Source organism: Cottoperca gobio, chromosome 18 (genome assembly GCF_900634415.1).
Source record: "Cottoperca gobio chromosome 18, fCotGob3.1, whole genome shotgun sequence".
Taxonomy (NCBI): domain Eukaryota; kingdom Metazoa; phylum Chordata; class Actinopteri; order Perciformes; family Bovichtidae; genus Cottoperca; species Cottoperca gobio.
The window spans coordinates 3,998,788-4,017,036 of NC_041372.1; the positions used below are offsets into that span (position 1 = coordinate 3,998,788).

The 18,249-nt window shown below is 40.9% G+C and overlaps 2 protein-coding genes across 2 annotated transcripts; one reads left to right on the forward strand and one right to left on the reverse strand.

Moving 5' to 3' along the window:
• Positions 1-1,262: 1,262 nt before the first annotated feature.
• On the reverse strand, positions 1,263-7,583 carry krcp (kelch repeat-containing protein). Its single transcript, XM_029454934.1, has 13 exons — positions 7,374-7,583; positions 6,906-7,067; positions 6,686-6,767; positions 5,748-5,804; positions 5,040-5,271; positions 4,660-4,758; positions 3,939-4,070; positions 3,646-3,833; positions 3,368-3,564; positions 3,168-3,262; positions 2,790-2,844; positions 2,459-2,556; positions 1,263-2,075 (listed from the first exon to the last, which is right to left on the reverse strand). The coding sequence occupies exons 1-13, from the start codon at positions 7,433-7,435 to the stop codon at positions 1,843-1,845; spliced, it is 1,692 nt and encodes a 563-aa protein (XP_029310794.1). The 5' UTR covers positions 7,436-7,583; the 3' UTR covers positions 1,263-1,842.
• Positions 7,584-12,946: 5,363 nt separating this feature from the next.
• On the forward strand, positions 12,947-18,226 carry cct7 (chaperonin containing TCP1, subunit 7 (eta)). Its single transcript, XM_029455304.1, has 12 exons — positions 12,947-13,022; positions 14,144-14,227; positions 14,334-14,403; positions 14,491-14,597; positions 14,852-15,030; positions 15,137-15,308; positions 15,521-15,685; positions 15,817-16,005; positions 16,409-16,506; positions 16,616-16,748; positions 17,051-17,257; positions 17,407-18,226. Exons 1-12 carry the CDS (start codon positions 12,957-12,959, stop codon positions 17,632-17,634), a joined length of 1,698 nt encoding a protein of 565 aa, XP_029311164.1. The 5' UTR covers positions 12,947-12,956; the 3' UTR covers positions 17,635-18,226.
• The last annotated feature ends 23 nt before the right edge of the window (positions 18,227-18,249 follow it).

Genomic DNA, 18,249 nt, shown 5'->3' on the forward strand with positions numbered 1-18,249 from the left:
TATTTGAACTTTTACTATCAAATGGGTTTTATTTTCCATTTTATGGTTTTTAATTGTATGAAAGGTGCTTTTTTTTACTCTCGTTATTGTTAATAATAATAATAATGATAATAATTGTTGTAACCAAAGTAATGAAGATTGTGTGGCATTCACTCAGTGGCATTGCATATTTTAGTGGAAAATGTATCTACAAGTCTTAAAGGGAACTGAGGAAACTGATTTGTTTTTCACTGTAGGAAGCCGAGCCTTCCTTTGTACCACCAGAGGAAATACCACGGAGGAGGTGAAAGCAGCTTCCAACAGATTTGTCTGTCTTTTAGTAAAACAACAGTAAAGTTGTTGAATAATCTGCCACGACTAATCAGCCAGTATGTATCTGTCCTGAGTGTATTTGGTCTCCTGATCTGCTGTGAGTAAAGCAGGTCAGTCATGGCTGCAGGACTCCCTCTGGCGATGATGACGAGTATGTTTGTCATCCTGATCCTCAAACAGACTGCAGTGAAGAGGAACACACCAAACATCTACAATCTGTCTCAGAACTTGATCTGTTTTCACCAGATTACTTCTTTCCAGGATTTAGAGGTGAGAGATTATATTTTGTTTAATGAGAGCGGTCAATCTCCACTCCCTCAAGTTTACTTCATGCTACATTTTGTGTACAGCAGACATTAATGTAAATCCCTTATCTAATACACTAACTGTTGTTGTGCTTCTGCTGCTGTGACAGTTAAAGTGGGATTAAAGTTGATCTGATTTTAAGTTTCTTTAACTGCAGAATGTAATAATTACCCATCATGCAGCTGGTTTGTACATTAAATAAGTGATCAATAAATGACTTGTATGAACATCCTGTCAAACTGGTTGCAAAATCCAATTTTTTGTTAAAAAACAGCCACATTCATGACACCATTATCAGCTATTCAGCAGAAAGCGAGGTAATCCCTCTCGAGCTGCACTAATCTTTTATTAAAATGTCTCCATTTAGCTCTGGCTCTTTGAAGAGAGCATCAGCGATACTCTGTTCGTCTGACATTAGCTCATGTTAGTGTTGAGTTACCGGGCCAACAGGGAGGATATTAATGGGCCGTTCTGTTTTAAGTGTCAAAGCTGGTGGGTTAATTATTCTGCAAATGGAAACGCTCGTCAAAGCTTTAGCGGTCTGCACGTCTCTGCCCGTCTCTGCACACGCTGCTTACTTTCTTTACAGACTTGTAATTGAGCAGGAAGACCGAATGTCAATTTAGGGAAGATTATGCTTAAAATACAATGTATAAAATCAAATGTTTATTAAGTAAAGGTGCAAAGTAACAGCTCACGGACATGAATTGAGCTTTTGGAAATGATGACAATACAGTGATTTTGAGAAGAACAAATTCAGTCAATGCACTTGCAGCTATGCACAGGAGACATGATCCAAATATAAAGCCCCTGTTGCTCTTTTGTAAAAGAAATAAAACATTTAGAGGAACAGCTTTCACTATGTACAGTTTGAGTAATGTTGTTGATGACTAAAATAATCAAACAAAGATCATTGTTCTTATTAATCCGGAACAACGAGGAGAGAAACACTTTCTCTGAAGTATAAAAAGTAGCGAAGCTCTACATGGAAACACGGTAGTTTAACTTTTCAGATCTGTATTCAAGAAATGCCCAAAAACTTTTCCTATGTTTTCAAAAGCAACATTTTTAAAACCTTTACAAAAACTAAACATAATAGAAGAGAGGGCTCACACAACACAAGGAATCAAAGACAAACTATAGGAACATAAATAATAAAGGATCTGTGGGCGTGTTCGAACAGCTCGCAGTCAGCAGCGAGGATTCACCTCTGACTCACTCGCTTTAAATAGCGGCGAGCAGATCCTCCACAGCGACAGTCGTCAGGTCGGAGTAGAAGTGGCCCTCGTTGTCTCCGCCTCCGAACACCAGCAGGTTCCTGCTGACGGAGCCCGCGTCCACGTCTTCATCCTCGCCCGAGAAACGGCGGTGACCGGCTGTCTGCATGGTGATGATGGAGTGTCCCGCCCTGGGGACGCACAGCTGAGGCAGCGTCACCTCCGTCCAGCTGTTGGTGTCTGAACCAATGACACAGACAACACCGACGATTTTAATCATGTAAAACCAATAATGTAACTATTAAATCAACAATCACAATAACTGTTAGTCGTCCTCGTGCTCGTCTTCATGTCACTCAGGAATTTATTTACATTAACTAACCCTAACCCTTTACAAGGGTCCTCAGGACAGAACATTGCTTTAAAAATAACTTGCATAATAATAAACCACTTATATATATTGATAGTATTTGCCATCCATTCCTAAACCCAAGATACAGAAGATACATGTATCTCAGTTTCTCTAGGACACAAGACCACTATTAATGAATACTTCTCATCTTTCCAGCCAGAAGACAAAGGGGGCCGACAGTTGTTCATTGCATTTGTGTAATGACTCTCACCGATATCAAAGATGAAGGTGTCACTGAGAGCGTTGTTTCCGTTGTAACCTCCGTGGATCAGGAACTTTGTCTGTGAGAGCACAGCACTGCCGTGCCAGCTGGAACACACACACACACACACACACACACACACACACACACACACACACACACACACACACACACACACACACACACACACACACACACACACACACACACACACACACACACACACACACACACACACACACACACACACACACAATTATAAAGAAAAGTGCTGTAAATGAGGCTTGATATTGTTTTTATTAGTTTGGTTTCCCCCCTAACTGGGTGTGTTTTGTTGTACCTTCGAGGAGAGGGGGCTTTCCCAGATGTTTTCACAGCAGAAAACTCCATCAGACCTGAGCGACACAACATTTATTTTTATTTTGCATGCAGTGTAGTTTCATCCAAATAACCAGAATGTCCAAAACTGTGTATTCCTGCTTTGTTCTCAGAGATTTCAGGGTCCAATAACACCAAGTAAATATTATTATTACATATAATTGTTTGTCTTCTTCAAGCTAAACATACAATAACTTTCTTTTGGAAAACCCAGAAAGCCCTCCATCAGTCCGTGTCTGAACAACCTCTCTCCATGTCTCAAATATAGGAGGAAATTCATACTTTGTTCTTGTGTGTGAAATCCAAGAATGTCCTGTAAAACCCAGCTGGTGCTGCTTACCGAGGTCCAACATGTACAGGTCATTGTAGCAGACAGGAGTGTCCCATCCACCAAACACATAGATCTTCCTCTCCTGCATCACACAGGCAGAGTGGCTGGAAGGGAAACAAAGAGGGAGGATGGGACCGGGAGAAAATGCTGTGAAAAAAAGGACAGCCAGCCAGACATGCTGAGATTACCCGTGGATCAAACCATCTTACCCTGAGCGGGGGGAGGGCGTGTTGCCCGTTACAATAGGCTGGTACCAGATGGAGAGGTTGGGATCGAAGATGTACAGAGAGTCACTGCAGCCGTCGGGCTCTGGGTTCGGACAAGGAAACACTCCTCCCAGCACAAACAGCTCGCCCCGAAACATGCTGCAGCTGTGGTAGGCCAGGGGAGGAACCTTACCTTGAGCCTGAAGAGAGAGGAGGACATTAAGAAAGAGGACAAGCAGCAGCAGCAATGGACACGTGGAGGTAAAACAAGCAACACACACCTCCACCATGGTCCACTTCCAGCTCTGTGTGTCAAGAATGTGAACGTCGTTGAACCACTTCTTGTTCTTGGAGCCTCCAAACACAAAGATCCGCCTCGAGTCCGGGTCGTAGACGGCTGTGTGGCCGATCCTGGCCTCGGGCGTTGGACCCTCCGCCAGAGTCTCCGCTGCGAACCAGGACATGTCTTCTGTCGTTGGACAAAGACAAGAACACTTCCCCTTTAACACAACTCTCACTGAGCCAAACATGAAACAGATTCTTGAATGTTTGTTGTTGTTTAGGACTGACGGACCTGTGCAGAGCTTCCACATGGGATCTTTGCAGAACTGCATCCTGGCTCCCTGCCCGCCAATCAGAATAGCTGTCTGAGCGTCGATGGGGCACAGAGTCTGACCCCAGCGACCTGACGGGCTGACCAATGGGGCTGCAGGAAAACCACAGATTTGTTATTACAAGAGTTAATTTCTCACACACAACATCAAATAAAGTTAATACGTTTCAAAGACTTCAAACCTCGAGTTCACACGGGATGCAAGGCGAACAGGAGGCCTTAATTAAGCTTTAAAGATATAAAGCGGTGCTGGGTGGACTTTATTAGCTTAGGACAGAGCCATGCTAGCCATGGGTGGAATATGAGACAAAGGAGTGCAGACAGCCCCCCCACCTCTCCTACATAGCAGCAACACACAGGCTTTATAGTGGTTCCATCCTTGACCCTAACCACTTCCCTCTGTTTCCAGTCTTTGTGCTAAGCTAAGAGTTTCCTGGCTCCAGTTTCATACATGACGGACAGATATGAGAGTGGCATTGAGATTCTTGTCTAACTGTTGGCTAGAAGGTGAATAATCGTATTTTCCAACAGAGCTCCTCAGGTAGCTGTAACATACAAACACCTGGCTGCATCGCGGCCTGTCTAACTTAAAGTACACAGAAAACATTATCCTGTGAAGGTGGGCGAAAACGTGAGATAAAACACAACTAAAATGGTATGTAATGTGTATGCACCAACTCACCGGTGTGTGTGGGAGTCTTGGCCTGCCTACTCTTCGTCCTGGCTGCACTCTGAGGAGGCGTTCTTCCCACAATCCCCTGCGCCTCTCCTGCTCCATTAGCTGTGGAACGGGGAAGGTGAAGAAGATTTGATAGAAGACACAAAGAAATGCTTTACTCCTCCACACCGAGTCTCTTTAGCACTAATTACCACTCTGGCTCACAGAGGTATAAATATTGTTTACAAAGACTACAATCTGCAGCAAACACGCTCCATCAGTATTTTATAATGTAGAAATAAAGTTACATTTCTGCTGATTTGGTTCACAGTCTTGGATTTGACGTCAGGACAATAAACGACAACATTATTGTAATTGTTCTTACACATCATGCCGTCTCTCACCTGTTCCCTTCGTCTTTGTTGCATCTGCTTCACTCCTGAACAGCTTCTGTCCTCCTTTAGTTTGACCTCTGGCCTTTCGCACTGGTGTCGTCTTCTCCACGCTGCCATTCGGACACACGTTCTCCTGCTGCCCTCTCGTCCTCAGCTTGTTCTCGTCGCTGTCTTCCTCTGACACTCGCTCTCTCTTCCGCTTGCTGTTGAGCTCCCGGGCAGCGAGGGGAGCCACGATGTCCTGGGACGGTCAACAGTTGTCGTCATTTATCATTTAAAATACTTGTTTGAAATATAACTCAAAGAGTAAACGGAGTAAAAGAAGTGAGCAGTTACAAAAACAGCCATCAGTAATCTATCATTTATCTGCTGGTTGGATTTCTGTGTCAATCCCGCAAAAAACAACAAAATTGTAGGCAGACGAGATTGACAGTAGCCTCAATAGACCAGAATGCAATGCTGCAAGCACGTTGGGCTTTGAGGGGCACATGATGCTCTTTATTTCAAGTGAAGAAGTCTCACTCTGGTTTTCACTCACAAGAGAAACAACCTACACCCCAAACATTAGACGGGTGTAGTGAAGTGTTATATATAAATATAGTAATTATTATTAAATATGACAGCTGCATGCAGCGCTTGATATGGGATTTTGTCTTAATGGCTAATTTCCTAACCCTAGTATGAGTGTATATAAAGTATATAATTCACACAGATTACCTTTGGTGTGTATTCCTTCACAGACAGGAGCTCAGCTTTAGACCAATCTGCTTTTACCTGAGAGGAAAAAATACAAATATCATAACTGAATGCTGGTGAGAACAAACTACATTTGACTTTATTAACAGTCATGACACAAATGTGCCTACCAGGATACAAAAATAATGTAATTCCCCCCCAAAATGTCACGATCACTTTTGCATCATCATCCATTTTCATTGAAAAATATATTAAAATGATCAAGGTGTGTTTTTTTTTGTGAGGATCTGCACCTTTTCTGACCAGCACATCTCTGCAGCACCACAAGGCTTCATTCAGAATGGTATTTTTGACATAATTTGACCAAATATTGCACTAGTCTATAATGTGATGTCGATATAATAACGTTCAATTGATTAAAACACAAGTTTAAAAACCTTACACATACACAAGGAGGAAGGGAGAAAGTGAGTGTTACTATTATATAAAGATTAGAGACAGCTGCTAGTTAAAGGCTATTATTTAAATCTGTCCACTGAATCAGCAACTTTAATAATTAAAAAGGCAGAGTGCTCCATATTTCTGGGGCGTTGTGGCTAAAAGCAGCATCCCCAAAGGTTTGGAAACAGTTACAAGAACAGCTGTGGAGGATCTTATTGTTCGTAGAGGATCATCAAACAATAGGGAGTCTGTGATATAAAACTATCCATTTAAAACCAATTGTAAAAAAGGCCCAGGGAGCCAGTGTAGATTGCGTAAAACAGGAGTTATATGATCTCTCATATTAGTTTTTATTAAAACCTTGGCAGGAGCACTCTGAATGCTCTGTACATTTGCAATGGCTGCTTTTGGAAGGCCGGTATAAAGAGCTTTACAGTAGTCAAGACATCTAGAAACAAAAGCATGAACAAGCTTCTCAGCATCTCTGGCCTAAATCTTAGGGTTTGTTCCATATTTACCAGGTTTCCTCCTTCCAGAGTGACATTCAGCGTGACGCTGTCTGTCCAGGTCTCCTCTTCCCACTGCTCCCATGACAGGCACCTGCAGGACATAAAGTGTTACTCAATACATCTGATTGTTTAGGTTCAGATTTGATAACAGAGGAGACTCCCGCACACATTAAATATAAAGGTAAGCAGTCATATTTGTATCATAGGGACATGGTCAGAGTCAACCTACTTGTTAAACGGAGTCAGTTTTCCCATAGTGATGGGGAACCGGTCAGCATCGTCTAGCTCCGCGTTGACGCAGATCCGCTCCCCCCATGGGCCGCTGCTGAACAGCACCACCTGGCGGACACACGGCGGAACTGCAACACACACCCTGCACGAACCCTCAGGACTGACATGGAAAGAAAGACCGATATAAAAAGGAATATTAATGTCCCTTGCTATGCAGAAAGACTACACAAGAGACAGGAAAGTATTTATTGGCATGTGATGTGACAAGCGTATTATTCTCCAACATGGCTGATTTTATGAGGCGCCAATGAGGAGCAACATATAAAAAAGGTTTATGACATTATAACGTTATATTCCAACGCTCGAGCTGCTATTCAGATACATTGAGGATTAGATATAATCTGCCAAAGTGAGCAACTAGCTAACGTTGTTACCGCTACTGTTATTAAAAGTCATGGTCATTTACCTCAGCAGCCTTTGAGGCGGACCGTTTACTCCGAAAACCGCATATATCCCGAAATCTTCCATCTTTGTGTCGTCGTCCAGCAAAGACGTGTATTGTCACAACTCTTCCTGCTATCCCACTTTATTTTTGACACTATTTGAAATATTAAATAACGATAACATTTCTATCTCCCTCTGTTCGACGTCTCCCGCCACAGATATGTGTACAAAATCTAAACTCCGCGCGAGTTCTTGATAAACGATTGTAAGCGCGTGTTTCATTGCCGAGAGTATCTGTACGGGTGGAGTCTGGAGTATTGAGCGTACAATGGACCTAGAGCCCCGCCCGTGCAGTGCAAGCTGATACTACATCGAGCACACTTCAGGCTGCCACGCACAAGCCTCAAGCCAATCAGAGGCCTGCATTCAGCACCGCTGCCCGACGTCACAGAAAGTTGCGTTCAAGAGCACATGTCCCTACTTTTAAATCTGGGGTTATGCGTTCACATTTGACTGCGCTGATATTTATTTTTCTTTAATGATGTTTTAATAAATGTAATATTTGTTTTACTGTATTTTATTATATAAAAAATATATTTAAGGATTCAAGGATAATTTTAATCACTCTGGAACACGTGGTTGCACAACAAAATGCAGTTGTAATTCATATGTATATTTCTTTGTTTCTTGTGTGTTGTTTATCTCTTAAGTAAAGTACATTTCCTTGTTGCAAAAATAAATAAATAAACAAGACAAAAAGTCAATATAGCCAATAATTAGTTCCAATAGGACGGTTTACACATAATCAAGAAAGCCCTATCAATCTTGTTATAAATAAATACATTTATTATTTATCTATTATTAATTACTTACTTTTACTGTTGTTTATTGCACTTTGTTTACATTACTTTTATTTCCTTGTTTCTATTACTGCACTACATGCTTGTTATGTTTGTTGTCTATATCTTAATCTGTACATGTTTTTGTATCTTGTTGTTTGAACCTTATTATTATAGGTAATAAAGTCTCTCTTATCTAATATCTTATCTCACTTGTTCTGATATTACACATCAAATGGTTTTAGATGGCTACATTCCAAATGACAGATCAGTGTATTCTTCCATTAAACATATTTCAGATACAGATTTCATTCACTCCCATTGCCGTTCCCACACTGTTGCAAAATTGTACTTATAGCAGAAGTTGAAGATCAAACACATATGAGGTGTACGCAGTAGGCTCACAGCATACAGTAGGATCCAATGTAGGCGTCTGGTTCATGTCAATTTTATGCAAATCTGTGTTTCTAAAGGCAGCAGCATTTTTAAATGAACATCAAATGAACCCTGAGCAAACGTCTGGAACAAGCCCAGCTGCAGCTGAGCGCCACTCACACTGAAAGGTATGTTACAGCTACTTAAGAATTAAAATTAAAATGCACAAATGTCCCTCCAGGTTTGTTTACAAGAATGACAAGATCAAGTTATCAGGGTACTTTATTATCTTCCAATATGAAGTTTTAATGTCCTCACTGGAAATGATCCTTCTCTCTCTGCAGTATGAACGGATCCACGGTAAACTCTTCTTCCTCCGTCTCAGCGTATTTATGGTCTGAGTGTGATCCTTATGATGATGGTGCTGGCAAATCAGGAGGGCCTTCGGCAGGCTTCTTGATCCTCGAGATCCTCTACTGCTTTGAATTCCTCGTCGGCGCCCCGTCAAACCTTTGGCTCATCCACCATATCTTCAGGCGAAGGTAAATATTTAATTTGTAGTGATATATATCGTGTACAGCTTTAATGCATCTTCAATTAAATGATCTAATTAGAGAACATAAAGAACCTTGACCTATATTTTAATCATTTTTAATGAGGCATTCAGGTGAAAATTTATCCTTGCAAAATGTGGTTTTGTTTTCCTTCAACCAGTTCTGTTAAAGCTTTATTTATCGTTCACTAAATTTGAAGGTCAAAGGTCGCCGGCGTCCTTCCTGCAGACTTCTTCCCCCTCCACCTGACCATCTCCCAGCTGACCTTCTTAATCGCCATGCCTTCATTCTTTGCCAATCACTTTCTGTGGCGGAGCGCTGATGTGCTGTCCGTGGTGAGGTTCCTGACCTCGATGGTGTTCACCATGAAGCCGCTGCTGCTCTGTCTGGTGTGTGTGGAGAGGTACGTCGCTGTGGTGCGACCCCTCGACTATCTACGGTAAAACCACACACGTGATGATGTCCTTACACATGTCGAATATGTATTTATTTAGTGTAGCTTTGGGGTTGATGACATCATTGTCTATTAATTTGTAACACCTCACGCTATCACATAAACATTCTATGTTACAGATTCAGAAGGTGTTTTTATTAGTGCCTACATATTAAATTAATTTCATGGGGAAATGTTGCTCCTGCTTGTTTTTGGCCTGTACAAAAGTACATTTATACAGAATTAGTGACTGTATTTGGGAGGGAAATTACTTGTAATTGACTCCTTCTTGTGCTTCTACATTCAATATCCACCAATAATAAAACTAAATATTGTGTTTTATTATTGTGTAACTGCTCTAAAGCAATTAAAGAAATGTCTTAAGGCAGACACCCCATCTATAGAGGACAAGTATGAGATTATTTATGAAATCTTTGTAATGAAAATATTTCCTGAATCGCACTTCTAAATTAGTTTATTTTTAAATAAAAAATGTTTTAATGTCAGATGAAAAACACCCAATGTTCTATTTGTTTGTTCTATAATTAAATTGTAAAAAGCTGAAAAGATGGATCAATCTGTAAAAGCGTCTAACCAAAGATTTATGTGTGAACTGTGAAAGAAACCTTCGACTTGATGAGAGATTTGAGGCGATGGTCTTTGAAAACGTGGAACATTATGTCTCTCCTCTCTATTCCCCCCTCCTTCCATTCCTAAAGGTTCAAGAAGCCTCGGTACAGATGGGCATGTTTGGGTGTCTCATGGGGTATTTACCTCATCTTGGCCTCCTCGGCTATGTTTCGAGGCTCCCTCGGGATACTGTTCCTGGTGTTACCCCCTGTTCTAGTCATAAACACCTTCTGCAGCCTGTCTGTTCTCAAAGCATTAAAAAAACCTCCACCGGGGGACAGTGAGGTGACGGAGAAGAAGAGGAAGAAAGGGGACAAGGAAAGAAAAACTCACAACAACAGGAGTCGAGCGGTGAGGATGGAGGAGGGAGAGCAGAGGAAAGAAGGAAGGGCGGAGGAAAAGGTGAAGAGAGTTGAAAGCAGCAGCCCGAGGGGGAAGGGAAAGATGACTTCCATGAAGAAGACAGCCTTCTTCACCATTGCCATCATCCAGGTTGTCCTCTCTCTCAACTACCTCCCACTCATGATCAGCTTCACAATAGGAGGACTATTTCCAGCTCGTGTTATGAAGTGTCAGTATCTGACCGTGGGTTTAGCTGCTGCAGCCAGCTGTAGCTACCTGCAGCCTCTGTTCTACCTGCACAGACTGGGCATGCACAGTGGGACGTCACAAAACACATAGTTCAACTGCCGTGTCATTACAGGGTGGGGTTTTGTAACTATTTAATTCCTCTCTCTACTGTATCTCTATACAGCGATGAGCTAATACTTTTAGCACATTTAAAGAGATAGTTTGGATTGTTTAAGGGCAGCAGCAAAACGTAGGCTATTCTAACCACTTAAAAAAATTCCCATCTAAATAAAATCTAAATCAGGTTGAGTGTTCTAAATGAAGCGTACACTTAACCTCAGTTTTCTTATGTGTCTAAAATAAGTTTTGTCCACAGCAGAGCATCGCTTCGCTTCTGTGCAGGTACTCCTGTCCTCCCTCACCGCCATCTGGGAATACACTATAGATAAATACTTCGTATAACTCAATCCAAACTATCCCTTTAAAGCCAAAGATTTCTGATTTCACCATAGAAATTTGACCTTGTATTTGGTTATCCTTAAAAATCTCAGATTAAAACATATGGAGTTCCAACTTGCTCTGACTGCAGCGTAATCTCTACGGCGTAAACGTTACTGAAAAGGTAAAACATTACGTTTTCACAGACCTACTAGTAGGATTTCAGTTTTGTTCTCATTTAATTTTAAGAAATTAATAATGATACATCAACTTAAATAAATGTTCAAGTAAAATAGTGATAATTATATGACCTTACCTATATTAAATTAAACATTAAATAATACAAAAATAAAGTAAATAAATACACACACAAATACAAATACATAATAAAATAATAATCTATGATGTTTTCATTTTCTAAATATATAATAATAATGGAACAGAAAAAACCTGTACACACTTCAAATACACATATGGCCATCAGACATAAACAGGTGTGGAAGTTTGACCTTGTGTAAAATGGTATTTTTAACCCTTTTAACTATCTGATTAAAACATATGGAGTTCCAACTTGCTCTGACTGCAGCGTAATCTCTACGGTGTAAACGTTACTGAAAAGGTAAAACATTACGTTTTCACAGTGTTAGCTACCAGATCCTTTTCTTCAGCTCTCGCTGCAGAGCAACACTTTAAACGTCACTTAGAAGTAAACAATGTAAATATGGTTGAATGAAAGTTATTTTCTCAGCTGTATTGTAATTGTATGAAATTTCAGAGCAATTTCCATCACGGTATGCAAAGTCCCAGATTGCATGCTCAATATGATGTGTTAATGGATGGTGACATGAACTATGTGCAGGTTTGTGTGTTGATGATAACTTTCCATACAGCAAAGCAGGTGTTCCGAAGAAAGTTTGCCTAATATCATAAAACCTATGAATAAAAAAATGACATTTGAGGAATTTGTTTAACAAAAACAAAGTATATACACTTTGGGACACATGTAGTTTAAAATAATTGTATTAATTAATTAAAAATATGATGATCAAACTATATCATAATATTAATATTATAATAGCTGAAATCATTCAAGATTGAAAAGAAAATCATATATCAATATTTTATGTTAAGTAAGTAAAATGAATAGATAAGATATTGCAAAAATAACGATCCATATAACTAAACTGTATGAAATATAAATAAATAAAATAATAAAAAAAGATTATGAAATAAAATGGGGAAAAAGTCACAATAAAAGACTATATAAATAAAAAACAATAAAATAACACACTATACATTAATTCATTTATAGTAATTGATTCTGTTTGAATATTTTCTTAATTAGTTTTATTGAAATATAAGTGGTGCTCAATTTAGAATGCAGATGCAAATATATTAGGTACAAACTAAATTACTTAAAAGAAGGGGAAAATACACATAAGCATACAGATACACGCAAATGCACTTGTAGAAAAAAAGGGTAATTATAAACATAATAATGATACATCAGATGTGGAGGCAGTAGAAATACAGCATCAAATTCCTCACATTCTATATGATATACACATATGTCACATAACGTCTAACTTTTGGTTAATTTACATGTTTTTACACATACTAGTTATTTATACTAACAGTATTTACACAAAAGAAGCTTGTTTGTCAATTCGTCTTTGTTTTAATCCAGGAAATATGTGAAATAGTAAAATTCAAATAGTTGACAAATCGTTGCATCATGTTCTTGAACGCATCCTCGGCTGCTCTTTATGTCGAACAGCATTGTGGGACGGAACGCCGGTGGAAAGCTTCTCGAAGGAACTGCAAAGATGATGGTGAGTGAGTTAGCATTCATGCCCAAACTCAAATGTTTAATCCGTGTCCATCCTTCAGATTTTCAGAGGGTATCTGCATATGGATGACTCTCAATTTAGATGACTCCTTTTTGTCGGCCTTTGGAAGCAATTATTTTATGGATTATAATTTTAAAACAGGTTTATCACTAGCCAGGCTGTTAGCATCGTAGGGCTATCAATGGGCGTATACGATGCTAACGGTGATGCTATTATTAAAATATAAAATACGTGCAGCTGGGAACCGTTTGGTCTTTTAATTTAGGGGAGTTTGATTTAAGTATTTGTCTGTTCATCAGTGTGGTCAGTGCCTGTCATCGCAGCTTTGTTAGTGAGGTTATTATCATGTTAGCTGCTGTGTGTTTAGCCTCTTTGTGAGTAGCTGCATAGGAAACATGTTTAGATAACAGAAGAGTTTAATAAGTTGGTTATTGCTGGTATTGATATTGTTATTGATCACTCAGCATTTGTATTTGTCTAGAGATTTGTAAACCATGACCACTGATTTAAGTGAACTGATGCAGATTAACAAAGACCAGACTGAGTGACTCAGTCCTTTGCTAAACTCTGCATGCTAATGATCAGAAAAGTGTGTATAAGTATATGTAATGTTATGAAGTGTAAATAAGTAGGTGTTATGACATGAGCAGTATTATTAGCAGACTGTAAACATACATCCGGCTTTTGACAGTGTCACACAGCATGTCTGAGTAACAAAAGCATCCCACTCTGCAGCTACAGTACCATCCACAGCCTGTATGTGTTACCATTTTAGGTTATAACCTTAAATAGTGATGTGATATAACTTATAGACTGTTTGAGCTGAAGCTGCTACCGCAGAGTTCAATATAATCTAAAAATGATTTTCAGATATTGATGTATTATGGAAGGTATATGCAAAATCACAATGTTTAATACAACGAAACGTGCTGCACATATCTTTTACACATGTACGAAAAACACATTGTAATAGTTTTTAATGGCGAACAGAATTTTGAAGAGCTGCAGTGAATGATTATTTTGAACTATGTTTTTCTCTTCCTCTTTTCTTCTGCCAACCACCCTGTCATCTCGCTTCCATTTTTATCCTCTTCTCTCTCCAGCCCACACCAGTTATCCTGTTGAAGGAGGGGACAGACTCGTCTCAGGGCGTTCCCCAGCTCATCAGTAACATCAATGCTTGCCAGGTCAGAAAAATCACTTTTCACTCCTTGGTTATGTGTGTGTTTTTTCTATGTTTACCAAATGTGCTATGAATCTGTCTAAATGCACCTGTTGCGTTGTCTTTTGCAGGTGATTGCTGAGGCTGTCAGGACAACCCTGGGGCCCAGGGGGATGGACAAACTGATGGTGGATGGCAGAGGTGAGGAGAGATGGGTAGTATTAGGATGGAAGGAATGGATTAGGAATTCGCCCTCACCAAAAATGTGTGATTGATTATGTTTTGCAGGTAAGGCCACAATCTCCAATGATGGAGCCACCATCCTGAAACTGCTGGATGTGGTTCACCCTGCAGCCAAGACCCTGGTGGACATCGCTCGCTCCCAGGATGCTGAGGTGTGTGTGTGTGTGTGTGTGTGTGTGTGTGTGTGTGTGTGTGTGTGTGTGTGTGTGTGTGTGTGTGTGTGTTGAGGCCTAATGAAAACTGTCAGAAAATTGAAAGATGTAGACTAGGGCTGCAAGCTATTGATTATTTTAGAAATCAAGTATTCTATCCATTATTCCATTGAGTAAATTGGATAAGAAATACTTTGGCTACTTTTGCTTAATTAAAAAGAAATGTCTTCCTCATTTCTTTGTACCATCCTCAGGTCGGGGACGGCACCACCTCCGTCACTCTCCTGGCTGCTGAGTTCCTGAAGCAGCTCAAGTCATACGTGGAGGAGGGTCTCCACCCTCAGACCATCATCAGAGCCTTCCGCACCGCCACCAACCTCGCTGTCAGCAAGATCAAGGAGATCGCCGTACCTGTGAAGAAAGGCGACAAGCAGTAAGTGCTCACTTTCACCGCAACAAGTTATTTCCAAGGCGGGGTTGTAGTTAAATTGAGATTTTCAAAACTTCTTGTTGTAAAACAACCTTTCCTTTCCTCTCAGAGATCAGAGGCAGCTGCTGGAGAAGTGTGCAGCCACAGCTCTGAACTCCAAGCTCATTGCCGGTCAGAAGGACTTCTTCTCCAAAATGGTGGTGGACGCCGTCCTGTCTCTGGACGAGCTGCTGTCTCTGAAGATGATTGGCATCAAGAAAGTCAATGGAGGAGCCCTTGAGGTTTGTGTCTTTCTACTTTTACTTGCACTTAAAAACAAAACTTGCTAAAGATATGACGACGGTTAGAGAAACCAGTTTACGCCCCTTTCATGGAAAATTTAGGTGCCAAACTTTAAAAACAAGGTTAAAAACATTACATGACTTTTACCTTGAGACTCTTATCACTATATCATAATAATAATAATAATAATAATAATGTTTAAATTTCACAGGATTCCCATTTGGTCTCTGGGGTTGCGTTCAAGAAGACCTTCTCTTACGCCGGGTTTGAGATGCAGCCCAAACGCTATAACAATCTGAAGATTGCTATGCTCAATGTGGAGCTGGAGCTCAAGGCTGAGAAGGACAACGCTGAGGTCCGCGTGAAATCTGTGGAGGTATGAAGACCACAGCATCAGGATGTGAAATTAATAAGTTCCTGGAAATGTTGTGAAATTAGTCTCTCTTCCTTGCTCCTATTGTTTTTTTTAATGTGTGTGTATATATATATATTCCCCCTTTTCTGCAGGAATACCAGGCCATTGTGGATGCAGAGTGGACCATCCTGTACGACAAACTGGAGAAGATCTGTCAGTCAGGAGTCAAGGTGGTTTTGTCCAAGTTGCCCATCGGTGATGTGGCCACCCAGTACTTCGCTGACAGAGACCTGTTCTGTGCCGGAAGGGTGCAGGAGGAGGATCTGAAGAGGACCATGATGGTAGGCATATGCAGAGACGGACATTGAATAACCCCACGGCAACAATTCAATGATTATCAAAATTATTTTTCTGTCCATCGACTAATCGTTGCAGCTCTGCTTTAAAGCATACATCTGTGTTCTTAAAGGATGAATCTGGATGACTAGAATAGCTGTCAGATTGTCAGTGAATTTGTGTTATAGTTATGACTTTCAACTTTTTATCTGTTAACACCAGACTCACTGAAAATTGTCAACATATGCAGTATTGTGACAGAAATGTTAAACAAATGCTTAACATTAAAAAAAATCTACACAGGAATGTACAATTCAGTAGTGTAAAAACTGGCTGTGTGAGTGTGAAAACCCATGTTTCTTGTGTTAAAATGAGCTGTAAGACTGATGTGTGTGATGTGACCTCCAGGCCTGCGGAGGCTCCATCCAGACGTCAGTGACTGGCCTGACAGACAACGTCCTGGGACGGTGTGAACTCTTTGAGGAGGTCCAGGTTGGAGGAGAGAGGTAAGGACGAGTTAAAAGCTTTTGTCCTCTTCAGTGATTCAACGTCTTTAGAGTAAACCCTGCGTCATCATTCTCTGACCGTTCACACGCATCACGTCTGTGTCTGTAGATTTAACTTCTTTAAGGGCTGTCCCAAGGCCAGGACGTGCACCATCATCTTGAGGGGCGGAGCAGAGCAGTTCACAGAGGAGACGGAGAGATCACTGCATGATGCCATCATGATCGTACGCAGAGCCATCAAGGTCAGTTGGTGTGTGTGTGTGTGTGCGTGTGTATGCGTGAGGCCCACTACATGTAGGCGTTAGGGCTACACATGTCAAATGTTTATTAACAGCACTGTGTTGCCGTTCATTCCACCTGTATGATGGTTGTGTTGAGGTGCTCTGTGTCAGATGTGTGGCTGTGCTATTGTGCGCGCGATGTAATAATCATCATAAATTTGAAAACAAATGGAAGACGACTGGCTGGTTTTTGATCTAGAACCTTAATTCAGTTTGATTTGTCCATCGTGCACTCTGACAGACTGTTCTTAACCCATTTCCAGAATGACTCCGTTGTAGCGGGTGGAGGAGCCATAGAGATGGAGCTGTCCAAGTACCTGCGGGATTATTCCAGGACCATCCCTGGAAAACAGCAGCTGCTGATTGGAGCGTACGCCAAGGCCCTGGAGATCATCCCCAGACAGCTGTGTGACAACGCCGGCTTCGACGCCACCAACATCCTGAACAAACTGCGTGCCAAACACGCACAGGTAGGAAATGAAACCTACCTGCTGACCTAATCCTACTCAAGACTTTGAATACATCACTTTGCATCAGGGCGCTTTTTTGTCCTTCAGAAGTGAAACGTGAAAAGTCAAATATGGTGAACTCTGTTTGACTTTGTGTCATCTCCCTGCAGGGCGGTATGTGGTACGGCGTAGATATCAACAACGAGGACATTGCAGACAACTTGGCTGCCTGCGTCTGGGAGCCTTCCATCGTGAAGATAAATGCTCTGACGTCGGCGTCGGAGGCAGCCTGCCTCATCCTGTCCGTGGATGAGACAATCAAGAACCCACGCAGCAGTATGGATGGACCACCTGGCGGGGGCAGGGGCAGAGGCCGCGGGAGACCCCACGCTCACTAAGAACAAAACCCCATTTTAAACTGCCATTAAAATCCAAATGCAGATAGAGGATTGTGTCCATGTTTGTCCTGCATTTGGATTTGAATTCTAGTTAAAAATGTGGCGTTTAAACAGTCGTGAACACATTGCAAATGGCAGGTGTAGTGAAACAAAAAAGGGGGAAAATGTGAAATTAAACTCGCAATTTCAAGATGGATTCTTCAGTCTTCTGTCAAAGATGGCTGACATTTCTTTGTGTTTTCTTTGTCACTTGTAGTTTTTTCTTACTGAAGCTTTCACTTGTAAAATGTCTGTTTAACATTTCAGCACTGCAGATTTCCATGTGTAGCCATTTTACTGAGAAATGCGATTGAAATACAAGAATGAAACTAGTTCCCCCCCCCTTAGTTTTGAATTAATCACTCCTGTCCCCTCAAAGTTAGCGCTTCCTCTCTGACCTGAAGCAGCTGTTCCACCGTTTTGTGTTCTGACAGACTGAAGTGTAACATGGAAAGTAAAGCACTGATGTTGAGCAGTTCTGAACCATTCATTGACTAGACTGTGTAAAACTATTTATTGGACCATTATCAATAAATGCACAGCTGAAATCGTACTGTTGTCTTCATGTGTGTGTTA

What these genes read in the sequence shown, in the direction of transcription:
- krcp (XM_029454934.1), bottom strand. Translation starts at nt 7,435, where the DNA reads ATGGAAGATTTCGGGATATATGCGGTTTTCGGAGTAAACGGTCCGCCT. An exon ending in CAAGACTCCCACACACACCG is followed by an intron (nt 4,071 to 4,659) that starts GTGAGTTGGTGC and finishes GTTTTCCTGCAG; the next exon opens with CCCCATTGGTCAGCCCGTCA. An exon ending in CCTGTACATGTTGGACCTCG is followed by an intron (nt 2,845 to 3,167) that starts GTAAGCAGCACC and finishes TGTGTCGCTCAG; the next exon opens with GTCTGATGGAGTTTTCTGCT.
- cct7 (XM_029455304.1), top strand. Translation starts at nt 12,957, where the DNA reads ATGTCGAACAGCATTGTGGGACGGAACGCCGGTGGAAAGCTTCTCGAA. An exon ending in GTAACATCAATGCTTGCCAG is followed by an intron (nt 14,228 to 14,333) that starts GTCAGAAAAATC and finishes TGTCTTTTGCAG; the next exon opens with GTGATTGCTGAGGCTGTCAG. An exon ending in GTCCAGGTTGGAGGAGAGAG is followed by an intron (nt 16,507 to 16,615) that starts GTAAGGACGAGT and finishes CTGTGTCTGTAG; the next exon opens with ATTTAACTTCTTTAAGGGCT.